We start from the raw sequence: 16768 nt of genomic DNA, 5'->3' as shown, positions 1-16768 counted from the left end.
CATAACAATTAAAGAGAAGTGTGCTATCTCTTAAATAAATGGTTCCATTTGGTTGCATTTATGAAATATGGTAACACTGTCAATATTTTCAATTATTTTTTTTATTTTTTCATTTGAACTGTGAATCATCGAATTATGGTAGTGTTTCCAAATATTAAAAATTGGTGTTTAAATATTTTCTCCGAAATTCCGTAATTAGAATTAATGACAAAAATTTGGATAAAAATGTGTTGTACATGTATTTTGACTTGGATTACCTTTAAGTTCAATAACGATGGTTAAACATAAATTATTACAAAATGGTGAACGAAGTGTTTTAGTTCAATTCGTTTTACTTAGCTTGGAGTTTCTTTCTAACGTACAACGTTTGATGGGTCCAATTTGTACGTGCACACATCGATTTCTTTTTTTTAAATAATGGGTGAAATAAAATACGATTCTCTAACAAAATAAAAATGATCATTGCGAAAAATTCAGCACCAAAGTGACTAGTTTTTTGTTTGTTTACTTTCTTCCTAATATTTTGAATATGTTTTGGTCAGTATGGTCAGTTTGATGTGTGAAAATTGCAATTTTCTCAAACCATTTTGTGAGTTTTTAAAAGCAATAATGTTTGACTATGTCTTTCTCAAATTTGGATTGAGTACAAAGACGATGTTGGTGGTAATCGTTCCGTTCGATTTTTATTTATGTTTGGTAAAATCGAATGGCGTCGAACCGCTAATGTGACCGGTAACACTTCGATGAAAGTGTACATTTTGCCATTTACCGTCGCGTTTGTGCCAAACTCGTGTCTCTTCCGATTGATGTGTATGCGCATGACCCTCACGATCGATGTACTGTGTTAATCGAACGTATGCAATGCAGGCGGCATCTTCGCCAAGCAAATGGACATGTGGATTCAATATGGTGGTATTGATTGCTTTACAATGTTTACCAAGTACATTCTCAAAATAAAACTTATGAAAATCCATTCCTTCAACCAGATTTCCCAAAGCTTCTGTTTCAAAGGCCGTCATATGTGGATCGCATATTTTTGCATATGTTTCGAAATCACCATTATTTATAGCTTCAATTAATTGCTCAGTCATTTTGATGATCTCTTGCCGGCGAATTTTAACATCATCATTTTCTTCCACCGTATTGCTAGAGTCAGTCGACACTTTGATTTGCGAACCATCTTCCTTCTTAGAAATCATATTTCGACTCGAGAAATTCCGTGTGGCCAACATTGTGGTGAGAATGGCGCCCTTTTTTATTGTTATTATTCAAATTATTATTATTATAGGAAATTCAAAGTTAAAAGTAAGACAATTATCACAGAGTGACTGTTTAAGAGTCTAACTTTTGGAATTGATCCACTATACATTTTACTTACTTTTAATTTTCGTCGAGCATTGAATTTCTTCAAGCAGTCTACAGTCTCTTGTCGATGAACTGATGATGCCACTCGTTCACGTTGATAAATCCATGGGTGCTTTAATGCATCGGCAGCAGTAATTCGTTTATATGGGTTAACAGTTAACATTTGATTGATGAGATTCTTTGCTTCCGGTGTTACTGTGTCCCATTCGGGCGATGGATACTATAAACAGGAAAAAAATAACAGAAAATGAGAAAAATTTTGCAAAATAAAAAACTAAATCAATTTTCTTTAAAATTTCCTGAACTTACATCGTATGCACCGGCTTTAATTTGGGAATATAGTCTATGTTGATCTTCATCCCAAAATGGTGGATAACCAACCAATAAAATGTAAAGAATCACCCCACACGCCCATATATCAACCGCTCTGCCGTACGGTTCTTTTTTCAATACTTCTGGTGATAAATATCCCGGTGTGCCAGCGAATCCAAACCATGCTTGTTGATCGCCCATCACTTCAATGGCCAAACCAAAATCGGCCAATTTAACAGCGGCACCTTTCAGTTTGCTGGCCAACAATAAATTCTCTGGCTTTAAATCACGATGCACCACACCGTTCATATGACAATGATTAACTGATTCCAAAATTTGTTGAATGCAATGCGATGCATCGGCCTCCGAATAAAATTCACGCGCTACAATATCTTCGAATAGTTCGCCGCCCGTCACTAAATCGAATATCAAATAATGGCAACTCTCCTCCTGTATGCTATCATGCAATCGCACTATATTTGGATGCTGTAATTTTCTACATATTCTTGCTTCGCGTTCCAATTTTTGAAAATCTCTTGTGGTTAATTTTTTTGTATTGATTATTTTTGCAGCAAATTCTAAACTCGTTGATTTTTGTACGCAACGTTTTACAATCGAAAATGCCCCTTTGCCCAGCTCCTCTTTGATGTCATAGTTATCGGAGAAACGTGTACAAGCTACTGGTGGCTGAGTGGCCATTATGTCAACTCAATGAACTCAAAGTGCTCACTTTATTACACGAAGATAAAACGGTTTGAGAGTAATATGTATGTGAATGTGTTAACGAAAACGGCAAAATGCAAGAGCAACGGATATAAAAGTGTAATTAGTTTTCAACTTTGTTGGAGGTGATTTTATGAATGCGGTACAACTTGACAATCTGCAAATACAAAGAGAAATTTTCGCCATTATTATTTACAACCGAAAAGTTCAGATTCAATGAATAAAAACGATAAAGGTCGCGGCTATGTCCCCCTTTATTTTTTTTATATATATCCACTTCCATAAAGCATATTCATTAAATGTATTCGATATAACTTGCGAAATGGATGGGCATAAAAGTTTTCTTTTTTTTTCCACTTCTTCTTCCAATGTCAAAACTATAATATCCAAATATTCGACTTCACGCACTTATTTCGCTATTGATTCTCAGAATATGGTTATATATAGCACATATATCGCCTATTAGGCCATTAAGACTATGTGAATAGTGAAATTATTGTGGCTCAAAATCATACGTATCAAAAATGGTTGTTAATGGCTAGTTTTACTTCGACTTATATTCATTTCAGAGTTCTTATCTCACTCCACTCATTTCCATACATATGACTTTCCGTTGAATAAATTTAAAAGCAACTCTATTTCATATCGCCAAGATTTGGAATTCAAAATTCTCATTGTAAATTTTTTTGTGGTTTTTCTACAATTCTTATTTGAAACTCTTATCAAAACACTTGGAAATGAGAGAAGAGAAAAAAAAAACACCAGCTGTGTCACAAACTTAATAAAATTTCATATTTCATCAGAAATGGAATACGACAATAAATAAATGCAAATTGCTTATTTAAACTTCGTTATAAAATACTCACACTAATTTAGCACAAATTGATTTAAACGATTTCTGTTTAATTTTATCAAATCAAATTATTCCTATTAATAATATCAATTTATTTCGGGTGCATATGTCAATGATTTGTTGAAAATAACAATCAAACAATTGGTATTGATATTCCGAAACAAAATCAATTTTGAACTATTTATTCTGTAGCAATTTATAATTTGTGCGTATATTCTCGTTTGCCACAGAAACTGAAAGTAAACAAAATTAAAGATTTTTTGAAATCGTTGAGGTAAAATCGCATTTCAATCGAAACACAAACACTGGTTAGAGTTGCGCGTTGTCGTCTACAAAAACTCACACTACAGAAAGTGGAACACCACTGTAAAAAGCATACAAAGCAAACTGCACATATAATGCCACCTATGTATATATGTGAAAATGGAAAAGATTTTTTTTTCTTCGCTATTACTTTCAAATAAGAATTGTATTTCGCTTTCGATGAGAGTTCTCTCACGCGTTGTCGCTACTGCTTTAACCGAGCAAATGTACACGGAACGTATTTTTCAAGCTATTCTATATGCGCATGCTTTGTAATTATTGGTTATAATATGTGAAATTCGATTCTCGCGAGCGTACGAAGCGTCGGCGCCATATACATAGACACAAAATCAGCTATATACACAAAATGTACAATACAAACAAAACCATCGTTACGTACGAACCGAACAACGGAACGGCGAATTCGGCAATAAAATTCCAATGGGTTCGCGCGTGCAATGGAAACAAACACATGCGTTGACGCAAACAATAAAACATTCCAGAGTGTAAAAGCATTTAAATAACATATGTATACACACGTTGGTATAGATATAGATTTTGATTATTCGAAATGCGTACGCGATTGCGATATCATCCGTCTACCGTATTATATTATCGAAATTTTATTTTGAATCTCATGAACTGTGCCGTAGCGACAGCGACACTCTCATCTCCAATATCATAATTTTATTAATGAAATACACTCATTACAATGTTCAAATGATATTTCATTTATAATACTAAATGATTATTTGCAGTTTACTGATGCAATTTAAATTTATGAAAATTATTACTCAGCTAACTCAATATCAGAACGAATACAATTAAAAGCGCTCCGATAATTCAGTTGGATTATATCTATATATATATTGCATCCGTTTAAATCATCATTTATTTTTGGAAGCTTTTCCGTCACACGATATTTACTAAATAAATATTATTCAAACAAGCGATTCCACTCGATTATCTTTCTCTCTTTCTCTCTCTATTCATTCAACAAAATCTATATTTCAAAAGTAAACATCGTATTTTATGTTCTTACAAATCATGGAAAAAATCCATTCTTCACGCAAACACAGTACCACACAAACTGACGATAAAAAAAATGGGAAGATGTGTTCAAATAAAAAATGTATATATGAATCACATCGGGCAACTTGAACAAATGTGGATTGAAAGCAGAAAAAAAGAGTCCTGTCGATGGGCGATAGCATATGTCAGTGCATGAAGAACATCCAGCGGTAAAAAGGATGCATCGCTCCATCCATGGAGATATTCAGATTCAGTTACAAGTGAGGCGTGCAAGCGAGTGGTTTGATCTTGAAATAAACGAGCATGCGAGTCTAATAACTTTATTAGACGATTTAACCATAGACGAATAAAGTGAAGATTCTTAAAATAAACAAAGAAGCCAAAATAAGCTCAACGCCGAGATTTATTGTTGATTATAAAATAAAGTTTATTACATATGCAAACATTGTTCGAAATGAATTTAGTCGTATAAAAAATTAAAACGTATTCTATGAATGATGGTAACTACATGTCTGACATGCAAATATCTATTCATTTGTCAAATGGTGCGATTGTTATTTGATAACAATGAAATATATTCTTCGATAATTGTTGGTGGCTGATGACTGATTTTTCCATATTTATACCATGAAGCTTATTATCACCCAAAAAAACTTCCATCACATAGTTATTTATTTATCAAAAAAAGCTATACATTCACAAAACACAAAGTGTCATTACAAGTGAAATCTTCAAAACTTTTTTTTCCATCGAAACCTTTTATATTTGAAAGACATCTTAAAATTCTCGAAAGATGCTCAGATATGCAACATCAAAATAGTTTACAATACTTGAAATCTTTATACTTTTTTATATAACAAATGAAATTGTAGCATTGAAATGTCAAGACAAAATCAGTGCAATAAAAAGTAGTAAATGAGATGATGAGTAAGGAAAAATACGATCCAAACTCATAATCAATAGCAAATCACGAACATCCATGGTGAAAGTAACAAAAAAAAAAACAAATATGTCCAAGAGATGAAAGTGGGTTCAGATATGTTCAATTGAGTACCTTGTGATAAATAACACATAACTGTTCGAAAAAGTCATAAGAAATATTCCTTATATACCATCCATATCGTGTCCACAAAATGTTTGAAGTTTCCTAACACTCTGTGTAATAAAAGAAAACTAAAATCAGGGCTTGTGCTCTCTTTTTTTACTAATTTTTATTGCAATGTGTTATACATAAAAGAAAACAAGAGCAAGGCCATAGAAAAGAAAAAGTATTTCTTAGCTAGGACGCATTGTTATACTGCGGATCTTTCCAAATCTGCACACGCTTCATTCAAATGCATCAAATGAGGCCATTATTTTAAAATACATAATGCTCTCGCTTTTATTACAGTTTAAACAAAATTCACATTATTATTTCAATTAATAATTAAATAGATTGTAAAAAAAAGTGCTACTTTAAGTGCGGTTGCGCCACAATGCGTTGACATTTCTTTCTTAATCAGAAATTCTTAGACAAATGCAAATTAGCTTTGATTTGTGGTGAAATATTGCGCCAAAAACAAAAAACACAATTTACGGCAAAACAATTGGAAACCAACACAATTTTCATTCTAAAGAAGATTTTGACAGTTTTCATCTCGGTAAAATCTTGCGAACAATATCTAAAAAAAAGCAATTTATTTTGTTTCTCTTTTCAGGATTCACAAAAATAAATGAAAGCAATGTGAAATATAAATAAATTATATGCGTTGTATATAATTGATAATAATGCACCTTTTATCCAACACATTAATCAATGTTTTATTTGGGTTCGCCAAGAGAGTATTTAACAAGTAACTGTACAAATTAGTTATTTATTTTAATTCAAATGTTATGTTTGCTTTTTTTATTATGTCAACTGCCATTTTTATCAAAAAGGTGGATTTAATATGCAAGGATTTAAAATTGTGAACCTTTTTTACTGGGATTAAACGATAGTGCTTTCAAAATTAGTCAGAGAAAATATTTTTAAAGTGTGTGTGTGTGTGTTCAACAATAAGGTGTACTACACAAAAACATTTCATTTGTGCTCCGATATTCAGGAAATGAGATGAAGTGGTTTCCGAGATTTTTCCTACTGGCAATTTCGATAACAGGTAAATACATGTAAAATTATGTCAAATTGAAAAAAAACCCAACGTTGATTGGAAAACATGGCTAGCTTTTAAATTCTCTTTAGAGCTATGTAGTGTGATTGATACATATATTCGAGCATTTTTTTTACTACCGATGAGATGTATACCAGAATATGGTAGTCAGACTTTTGAGTGACGAACAAGAGCACGTTTTGTCGAATTCAATTTAAAGAAACAGTATCAGACAATAGACTATTTTCGATAGTAAAATTGTTGTATTTAACTTAACTTGCACTTTTTATTGAGTTTTCATCTCAAATGTAAGATTTTTCAATTAAATTCAATTTATTACGGAGCGACAAGGTTTTCGCATCAAATACTGAAGTAACTTCAAACTGAACTATAAGATAAGACTAATTAAATGCGTTTGGTCACAGTCGACCAATGAAAGCGACGATGATAATGTTTGAAGATAAAAATGATTATAAAATTTCAACAGAAAATCAGACATATTTTTGCAGATTGATATCAATATTTGGAAAATTTCAAACTAAACAATGACATTTAAACCAAAAAGATTCATTTTCGTTTAGGTTAGACTTTGAGATAAGAAAAGACGCTCTTATATGATTGTAAAATTATCTTTTTAGACCAACAGATTCATTTACTCTAGACAATTGTTCCGAAAAGTCCATAAGTGAGAGCAAGATTCTTTGAGTAATAGATATAAAAAACGACATATTCAGCGTATAAAAATTTAAATATACTGCCAGTCTAATCATTCAAATACACGAGTCAATATTACCACCCTTTCTTGAACGGCATTTGCCATAAACAAACTCTATTCTGCGACTCATCGAAAACTGAATCTACATTGCTTATGGACAAAAATTGAATTCGACTATTCGTTGGTAACATGTAAATTTAAATGGATTCAGGCAACGAAAAAAACAACTGTTTCCCATTGGTAAAATTTGTTCTGAATGCATGCATTTGAAAGAGCACCCAAAATTTGAATTTATCTCACAGCATGATTTTGTTAAGTTGGAAATGTTGTTTTCATGTTATAATGCAATAACCAAGTCGGTTTCAATACGCAAAAGTTGTTGCATGCAAAACCGGAAACCAATATTAAATTCGTCTTTTGGTAAAATTTCGTTATCTTTTATATCTTTTATCTGCGATTCAGTCAGTGGATGCAATCCGGATGCCAAACGTCTTTACGATGATTTACTTAGCAATTATAACAAATTGGTCCGCCCAGTTGTCAATGTGTCAGATGCGCTTACAGTTCGAATAAAATTAAAACTTAGTCAACTTATTGATGTTAATTTAAAGAACCAAATTATGACAACAAATCTCTGGGTCGAACAGTCATGGTATGATTATAAATTGAAGGTAAGAGGCAACGATATCATTTTGAGAAACAACATTTGTAAGAGATCCTTTTTTTGTTCGAAGTGGGAACCGAGAGAATATGGTGGCGTTGAAATGCTACACGTTCCAAGCGATCACATTTGGCGTCCAGATATTGTGGTAAATACAAAACTACCATCTATTTTAATATTTATTATATCGTTGAACTGACTAACACTCTATGTACTTCCTGTCTGATTCTCAACTAGCTATACAACAAGTAAGTATTCAAGCCACATTCCCGTTTTTTTTTTAAATATATATTTAAAATTCCAAAGTATGCACATTTATTCGCATGAATGATACTTATGAATTCAATGACTGCCATTTATATATCACATTCTGACACTATTGTTTTAAATATTCATAAAGTGCCGATGGAAATTTTGAAGTGACACTCGCAACTAAGGTACTCAACACTTGTTAACTATTTGTTGCTATAACCTAATACTTCCTTTATATTAATTTTTAATTTTTCCACAAAGGCCACTCTAAACTATACAGGTATGCATTTTTTTTAAATCGTGTATCATTCTTTGTGATATTCGGACATGAAATGAATCGTTGCGGCGAAACAGTAGCTCTTATTTTTCTCCAAATAATACTGCAACATGAAGTTTTTTTCACACGGTTTATTTGTTGTAATACAACAAATAAACTATTCATAAAAAACTTTATGTTGCAGTATTATTTGGAGAAAAATAAGAGCTACTCTTTCGCCGCAACGATTCAAATGATGCTATTTTCAATGAATAGGTCGCGTCGAGTGGAGGCCACCAGCCATTTATAAAAGTTCGTGTGAAATTGACGTCGAGTATTTTCCGTTTGATGAACAGGTATGTATTTTTTTTGTAGTATTCAATGGAAGTAGTCAAATCTGTGCGTAAGCCTTACAAAGGTTATTGTGATTCAGTCACCTATTGTCTTCCAAGACAACTGCGGCGAGCAAATATCCAATGAGCAAATGGCCTACGCACAAGTCTGAAAACATTCAACAGATTCAGAACATAACCATTTCAAAATCACTTTTTTTTCATGCAGACATGTGTGATGAAGTTTGGATCTTGGACGTATGATGGATTCCAAGTAATGTTTCATATATTTTTTTTACTCAGCTCAGGCAATTTTATAATTCGCAAGCTTTTTCAAAATACAAAAAAAAAAGGTGCCAAAAACTAGTTTAATGATTGAGTCGTTAATTTTATAGGTCGATCTCAGACATAACGATGAACTCAATGGGACAAATGTAGTTGAGGTAAGTGCTCAATAAACAAAAATGTGAAAGATTTACAGAAAATAATGATGTGGAAAAGATTGCTTGGGGCGGTAACGTCTGAACACACATCTGAACTACGTACAAAAAACAAATTGACGAAAAAACTGGTTTGAAAATGTTCTTACCACAGCATTTTTTCTACTTTAGGTTGGCGTCGATTTAACAGAATTTTATCAATCTGTTGAGTGGGACATTTTGGAGGTACCCGCCGTTAGGTGAGTGTTACGACCATAACTTTAACTCCTACGTATTAAGCAGATTTAAATTATGTTCAATAATTCAATGATGAATCTGGATGGTTCGTTGAAATCTAGAGTAAAGGCAAACAAAATGTGAAATAAACGTTAACATAAAAAAGGGTCTTCGATTTTGACACGATGGTAATTTCAAATATAAGACATGTTTAAATTTAAAAAGTTGGTGTTCCGGAAACTATTCAGCTGCCGGTCGGACGTGAATTGTAACCGATACATAATCTTATTTACGCAAAACTTTCAATATCCCATGTGAAATGCTTGAAAAGTTATCTGGCTTAAGAAAACTCCGCTTCCAATGTATCACATTGTTTATGCTAATTTGACTGAATTGGACAGGATTTCCCATGTAGAAATGTAAACATGTGCATTGAATTGTAGAGAGAAAGTTTAATGAATAAAAAGTTGTACACAGTGCACTAGACACCATCTAATGGAAAATATCGATTTTTAGTTCACACTTGAAATCATGTCACGAATAAGGTCATTTCTTTGCATTTTACAGACACATAAAAATAAAACTGTTATCAGGTCAACAAAGTAAAATGCAATTGAAATATAAGTTCATTTATATATTATGTATGATATACCCACTCACATAAAAAAAGGAAATCTGGATGTTCGCAGAAGAAAAAAAAAACAAACAAACGTTATATTTATATAGTCTTTTTTTTATTTTGTCACTCTTGCCAATCACTGGACACATAATAAATTATTACAATTTTCCACATTAAATGAAGTTATGCAGAAATGTACTTACTTTGCATTCCAAAATGGTTCGCATTTATGGAACACTTTTGAAGTGCACAAACATTAAATCTTCTACATAAACCTATACATTTGCACATATAAAAATATGTATGTGACACATTCGCAAAACTATCTGTTTTGTTTTGGACACACACGCTTGCAATATGTACGACTTAATGTTGAGAGAAACGAAAAAAAAAAAACAATCAATTTACTTTTTATTATAAATTCGTACTAAATGACCTTGTTCGTCATAGCCGTAAACTGGATCCCGAATTGGTTCCACCGGTGAATATTCCAAATGAGCTGTGAATCCATTATGAACGTTATCATCTTCAGTACGTGTAGTCTTATAAACGACGCGTTGAAGTGTATTGTCCTTTCCGAGGATATAATAACGTCCACTTGCATTAGCAACAGCAATAACGGTGGGATCGGTTGTGTCGTTTTCTTCATCATCTTCAATTAGTAGAGGTGTATCATCTACCACTTCGTGAACTGGTGGAGAGGGAGCGGAAATCGATGGTGGATAGGGATATGAGTTTGCCGGAGGTGCACCATATTCAGTCGAAAGTATTTGTTTGGATAGTTGTGCCACAAGAGGTGCTCTTTGTTGCTGGATAAGTCCAGATTGTCGTGGCTTCGAGAATTTGGCATTGGTTTGGATTGAACTACGGAATGGTTTCGGCGGGTCTGGTTTTGGTAAAAATGCCTTATTGAATTTGAAAAAAACATCATTAAAAATCATTACTATTTAATCAGTATTGATGTCAATTGGCAAAAAATTACTACTTACAACCGAGGGTGAATTTGATGGTTTAAATTGAGATGACTGTGACGGTTGATAACGATTACTTGGCGTATTGATTTCCACTGTCTGTTCGACAAATTGAACATTTTCCTTTGAAACCTGAACCGATGGTGTTGGTAGTGGCGGTGCACCATATTCTCCTAACGGCACACTATATCTATAGCCGACATTCCATGATGGCTGATCACACACGCAAAAACCAACACTCCAGACAAAAAGCACGATTTTAATCATTTTAGCGTATCTAAAATAAGAAAAAAAACACACAAAATAATCACAGCACTATTGAACGAATAATTAAATCGAAAACCAACCGACTTACACAATGTTCAATTCACAAATGATTTATCAAAATCGCGAGCAACTCTATTTATATATGTGTCATTTGAATCTCTTATTAGTATTCATTGTAAGCCATTACCGGTTTATTGACAAATGCATTTTTTTCTGTAGTACACTTCTTTGCTATCAAATGAGTTGTAATCTTGATTGGCTGAAGCCACCATGATTCACGGTCCGTGATTCAGAAGTAAGGACGACATTTTTGGAAGAACTGTCCACTTTTTTTAATTAGAAATTTATTTGGAATACAGCGGCATGTACACAAGTAATCTTCTATGTGCGTAGGACATAACACATTAAAAATCATTGCGTTCGCTGTACTTTCAAGCCTTGATGGTCGGTGTTCGTGGAATAATCAAATTTAAACGATAGCAAAAGTGGATATTACCATACAAAAGTCTGAGGTTCGAGTCATGAATTAAAATTTATAGAGGCAAACGTGATTGAGATGATCCATGTAAAGTGTTACAATTTGGATCATCATTATTATTCAGTATTCAATGCACAACGTTATACCAAACAAAACAGTTGCTTTTTTTTTTAACTTATATCATTGATTTTAATACACAATAGATTTGAATTCGTATACAAACATTTCACCTACTTTTGTTTTGAAGAAAACACTAAACGCAAAATGCAAATTAATTTGTGGCTCACACACTATAAATAGTTGATTGCGTAATGTATTGATTCGTTTATTATTATATGATGTCACACATTTAAGGCCTAACATTTCACACGAAAATTCATGTTTGATATCAATAATTGATCGAATTGTTATTACGACCTTGCTTTGTAAACTTGACAACGGTTATTCTATTAATTCATGATATTAATGAATTTTTTTGATGCGATTGTGTTTTTTTTTTTTTGTTGAATGAATGTCACATTCGAACGGAATTTAAATAAGAAAATAATGCTAAACATATTATTTGTTCTCTTTTTAGAAATGAAAAGTTCTACACATGCTGCGATGAACCATATCTGGATATAACTTTCAACATTACAATGCGTCGTAAAACATTATTTTACACCGTTAATTTAATCATACCGTGCATGGGAATAAGTTTTTTAACAATACTAGTATTTTATTTGCCAAGTGACAGTGGTGAAAAGGTAAGCAACATTATTTATGCGTTCACACCTGAAATTTAATGCTACAAAATTAAGATATAAAAGATCGGATTTATTTGCAACATGAACAGTTGTAAGTTTTTTACAATCACATTTTATATTTGTGGCGAATGGTTTGCACGCGATGAAAATTGGAAATACGAGTTTTGATTTTCCAGGGATTTTTCCCCTTTGTAGAATAGTCCTTTCACACGACATTAAGACTTCGTTCACAACAAATTGTTGGCAAAATGTGAACAGCAAAAAAGAGTTCGTTTTATAGTGATTTGATGCGTTGGTTGATGTGAAAACATAATTTTTATCTTAATATTGAACTTATGATTTCGATTTACATCGGCGTTTCAGTTGATTGAGCTCTCTTTCTTGATTGCAGGTGTCATTAAGTATATCCATTTTGCTATCGCTTACTGTGTTCTTCTTGCTGCTGGCGGAAATCATTCCGCCGACATCATTAGTCGTACCACTTCTCGGAAAATTCGTATTATTCACAATGATTCTTGATACAGTGAGGTATGTGAACGCGTTTTTTTGTATTTTAGAAGATATGATAATGGAGATTTTATGGTTGCTACGAATAATTTTGATAACAAATAAATTTGGATATTTTCAAGTATTAGTCAATTGAAAAAGATATTGTTTTTGTTGTTGTTGGTTATATTTTCTGTTTATCGCGGGTATATGATTTCTATCCTCGTGGATTTTGTACGCTACTGCCTTTTTCGAAAAATGTAAATACATTAATTTTAGCAAAATCATTTGGATGTTGTAGGGGTGTTTAATAACAATGTTTTTCATATTTATTTTGAGTCAGCTTAGTACCCACATGTATCCCAGGTTATTTCGGTGTTTACATCTCATCACTGGAGCTTTGTAGGTTGGTCTGATCCTTGTCTGAAAGATGGTACCACAGGACCAGCAGGATGGTATCAGCCTACAAAGCTTCATTTATGAGCTGTAAACGCCGAAATCATTTACTTCGTGGGTTTTGTCTGGAAAATTCAATTGCGTATTTGTAACGTTTGGGATTTGACATTACTGCGTCAGCATAAGAATTTGGTTCATTCTTTGAAGATGTTCCGAATAATTCCATCTATTAAAATGTTATTTTTATATGATTGCCCGAGAATGAAAGCGAGACTTCTATTCACAACTTATTGAAATGTAAAATCGCAATACAAAATATACTGACAGTCAGCACTTTTTCTATGGCGGTGTTACATTTCAATAAGTTCATATATTTAAAAAATACAGCTCAAAAAATTCGTTTCTGAAAATCTATTATTAAATACAATTTCGATTACGAAGAAACTTCAAGCGAACAACAACCACTGATGAGCATAGAATATTTTTGTATTTTTTGCGATATTTTTCTTTAAATTGATGTTTGAAATGAACACATTTTATGTTTACTCTGTAACGCATACATTTTCATAATTTTCTTTTAACCATAATCTGTTATCTTCTAATGGTATGATAAGCTGCAAAAGCTTAAGTTCACAGCTTAAATAAAGATAATACTTTAAATTTGTAGCTCTTGAAATCTCCAGCGATAACATGACAGATTACATGCAATACAATAATTTCTTTCTATTTTCCAATTTCTTATCCATGCATCTTCGTCAACCGTTCAGTATATGTGTTACTGTCTTGGTGTAAGTATATAAATCTCATGTTTATGTTTTATCTTTGAGTGTAAGTGTATCTTAATATATGTATATATACTGGTCTCGTTTCAAGTCTTAACGTTCACTTTCGATCACCGCAAACGCATACGATGTCGCCATGGGTTCGAGCAGTGTTTATAAATCATCTCCCGAAATTATTAGTAATGCGTCGCCCGATTTATCCATATAATGGTTTGGGGTATGTACTAAATTATTTCTTTTTTAACATTTTTCATAGATTTATGTTAACGCAAAACACATAGCAAAATCATAGGTCTCATATAACTCAAGACATTTTTTTGTTGCATTTATTTTGTCATTCTCTTGCGCAAATACAATGAACGAAAAAAAAAACTACTTGGAATCTTTATAAATTCTGAATGATGGACAATTCGTATTAAATGTGCATAAAATCGATATGATGGAAAACATGATTGAATATCTACTAGCTTCAGTGAAGCATCTCGAAGATTTATGATGCGAACGTGTAATGGTTTAGAGTTAAGGGATCAAATTCCACCGTTGCCTCCAGAAATTGCTCTATCAAACTTCGATTCAAGCTTATTGCTTGATCATCACATAATGAACGTGTGCGAAAGGTATTTTTCTTCTTTAAATAACTATATAATTTTGCACATGCACACATAAACAGCTTAAATCGAAACGGTATTTGCAATTTCAAATATATTCGAAATTCTAACACGCACGCAAACGTGTATGGACGTGTGAATGTAAAATCCTTCAAATTCAAGCATCGCATAAATTCTGGACGTTTTACATGATGTGCAGGTGTAGGCATTTAAATGATTTTCACTTCGCACATGTTTAAGCTGTTTTTTTTTTTTTCAAATTCATTCATTCAATGAAAATTTTCTTGAAATTAATTAAAACGGGCTTGATCTCATTTAAATTATGAAATTATAATATAGGAATATGGAATCATTTAATATGAATGTATCGTGTAAATTGCATGGTGGAAGTCCCAAGAATCAAGCAACAAATACAATATCACCCGTACATAGATTACATACATTAGATCTAATGGACGACATACCATTAACATACTGTAAAGAAACAAGTACAAATTCGCCGATATTAACAACACCAATAATGGAGCATGATAAAATATTGACACCGAGACGTCAGGTTAATCATCAATTTAATGCACTAAATGACAACTTATCATCGAACGCAAATTCGAATCAGAAAAGTAAATCATATGGTGGCAACACGAGTGGGAGCATAAATGGCATAAATACAGCGTATAATACCGATGGTGTATTTGGAACAAGCAGTTCAGCATCTCATTCAAATTTTAAATCCATACATCGCTCATTCAGTCAACAGGAACAAACAAACGATGATCGATGCGGACTGCGTCATCGATGGCAAGCATGCCCCGAACTACATAAAGCCATGGATGGTGTCAACTATATTGCAGACCATACCAGAAAGGAAGAGGAAAGCACTAAGGTAAACATTTATTATTTAACACATTTGCTTGACGTTTTTGTTTTTCGCAATGGTTTTACGAAATGACTTCTTTCTTCTCTCTTGTTTTTTTTTTGTATCATTGCTTTCGCTAAAAAAAATGTTTAACAAAATGCCCCTTTAGAAAACAATAATCCTCTTAATATAATAAACAATTTTAACAGGTGAAAGAGGATTGGAAATATGTGGCAATGGTATTGGATCGTTTATTTTTGTGGTTATTTTCAATTGCTGTAATTGTAGGAACGTGTGGCATCATTTTACAGGTATGCACTCTTCAATTTAACTGGATTTTCGTTCAATTACATTGCACCGTTATGATTATTTTGCAGGCACCAACACTCTATGACACACGTGTTCCGATTGACATAAAAATGTCGGAAATCGCATCAGCTACGGTGAAGCCACATGTCATACAGCCAATCTTATAATTCCTTTCGTAGCATTCCTAATATTTAGGACCCATATCTAACATCGAATGCTATAATACCAATTTTTGTTCAATTCGAAATAGATTTTAGTATTTTTATGAAAAAGAAAATAGAATTTAGATGATTTATAGAACTATTTATTTATTGATCATTACTTTTTTTTGTTTTATAGAAGTCACGGCCTCATTTTTATTCTCAGAAACAATTTAGTTTTAGACTGAATTTATTTCTGGATAATATTCAAAAGAAAACGTGTATTTAATTCTACTAAATCATCCAAAAATGTGTGCCAAAGGCCACAGGTTTTTATTCTGCCGGTCAGAAATTCGCCAAATTACTAGTATTTTCTCAGCAATTGTGTTCAGTTAGTTATTATCATTACTATTTTGTTGAAGCAAAAAATGTTGAAGAAAACAGCAATAACGAATGTCTTTTTCTGTTTTATTGATTTATCTCATTTTTTCAACCAAGATCTATTCTACTCTCTCTTATGTTTT

The 16768-nt window shown here is 32.5% G+C and overlaps 3 protein-coding genes across 6 annotated transcripts; 1 reads left to right on the top strand and 2 right to left on the bottom strand.

The window, feature by feature from the left end:
• Positions 1-214: 214 nt before the first annotated feature.
• LOC116343556 (calcium/calmodulin-dependent protein kinase type II alpha chain) lies at positions 215-4638 on the bottom strand. 3 transcript variants are annotated; one of them, XM_031771683.1, is made up of 5 exons: positions 3558-3762; positions 3267-3486; positions 1675-2557; positions 1379-1585; positions 215-1250 (listed from the first exon to the last, which is right to left on the bottom strand). In XM_031771683.1, exons 3-5 carry the CDS (start codon positions 2374-2376, stop codon positions 684-686), a joined length of 1476 nt encoding a protein of 491 aa, XP_031627543.1. In that variant the 5' UTR covers positions 2377-2557; positions 3267-3486; positions 3558-3762; the 3' UTR covers positions 215-683. The 3 variants fall into 3 exon arrangements, with proteins under 3 accessions (XP_031627543.1, XP_031627544.1, XP_031627545.1); XM_031771684.1 differs by having other exon boundaries at positions 3597-3762; XM_031771685.1 differs by lacking the exons at positions 3267-3486; positions 3558-3762 and adding an exon at positions 4599-4638.
• A 222-nt stretch (positions 4639-4860) lies between these two features.
• Positions 4861-16407, top strand: LOC116343554 (acetylcholine receptor subunit alpha-like). Of its 2 annotated transcripts, none has more exons than XM_031771682.1 (19): positions 4861-5088; positions 6670-6723; positions 7892-8100; positions 8164-8238; positions 8328-8338; positions 8491-8527; positions 8604-8622; positions 8875-8954; positions 9160-9204; positions 9326-9373; positions 9542-9609; positions 12499-12667; positions 13059-13195; positions 14317-14337; positions 14423-14548; positions 14799-14948; positions 15279-15822; positions 16005-16106; positions 16173-16407. In XM_031771682.1, exons 1-19 carry the CDS (start codon positions 5079-5081, stop codon positions 16269-16271), a joined length of 2004 nt encoding a protein of 667 aa, XP_031627542.1. In that variant the 5' UTR covers positions 4861-5078; the 3' UTR covers positions 16272-16407. The 2 variants fall into 2 exon arrangements, with proteins under 2 accessions (XP_031627542.1, XP_031627541.1); XM_031771681.1 differs by lacking the exon at positions 4861-5088 and adding an exon at positions 6286-6420.
• Positions 10299-11582, bottom strand: LOC116343557. Its single transcript, XM_031771686.1, has 3 exons — positions 11532-11582; positions 11195-11453; positions 10299-11110 (listed from the first exon to the last, which is right to left on the bottom strand). Exons 2-3 carry the CDS (start codon positions 11441-11443, stop codon positions 10610-10612), a joined length of 750 nt encoding a protein of 249 aa, XP_031627546.1. The 5' UTR covers positions 11444-11453; positions 11532-11582; the 3' UTR covers positions 10299-10609.
• Positions 16408-16768: the final 361 nt, after the last annotated feature.

This window comes from Contarinia nasturtii, unplaced genomic scaffold, assembly GCF_009176525.2.
Source record: "Contarinia nasturtii isolate CC-2019 unplaced genomic scaffold, AAFC_CNas_1.1 Cnas_scaffold_1037, whole genome shotgun sequence".
NCBI lineage: Eukaryota > Metazoa > Arthropoda > Insecta > Diptera > Cecidomyiidae > Contarinia > Contarinia nasturtii.
The sequence above is the reverse complement of the archived record's forward strand: the minus strand, read 5'-3'. Positions and strand labels throughout refer to the sequence as shown.

Excerpts from the sequence above, each read along its gene's own strand:
- LOC116343557 (XM_031771686.1), bottom strand. The coding sequence starts at position 11,443 with ATGATTAAAATCGTGCTTTTTGTCTGGAGTGTTGGTTTTTGCGTGTGT. Across the intron at positions 11,111-11,194 it reads CATCAAATTCACCCTCGGTT|GCATTTTTACCAAAACCAGA; the intron begins GTAAGTAGTAAT and ends AAATTCAATAAG.
- LOC116343554 (XM_031771681.1), top strand. The coding sequence starts at position 6,384 with ATGTTTTATTTGGGTTCGCCAAGAGAGTATTTAACAA. Across the intron at positions 6,724-7,891 it reads ACTGGCAATTTCGATAACAG|TCAGTGGATGCAATCCGGAT; the intron begins GTAAATACATGT and ends TCTGCGATTCAG. Across the intron at positions 12,668-13,058 it reads CAAGTGACAGTGGTGAAAAG|GTGTCATTAAGTATATCCAT; the intron begins GTAAGCAACATT and ends TCTTGATTGCAG.
- LOC116343556 (XM_031771685.1), bottom strand. The coding sequence starts at position 2,376 with ATGGCCACTCAGCCACCAGTAGCTTGTACACGTTTCTCCGATAACTAT. Across the intron at positions 1,586-1,674 it reads TTAAAGCCGGTGCATACGAT|TATCCATCGCCCGAATGGGA; the intron begins GTAAGTTCAGGA and ends TCCTGTTTATAG. Across the intron at positions 1,251-1,378 it reads ATGCTCGACGAAAATTAAAA|GGCGCCATTCTCACCACAAT; the intron begins GTAAGTAAAATG and ends ACAATAAAAAAG.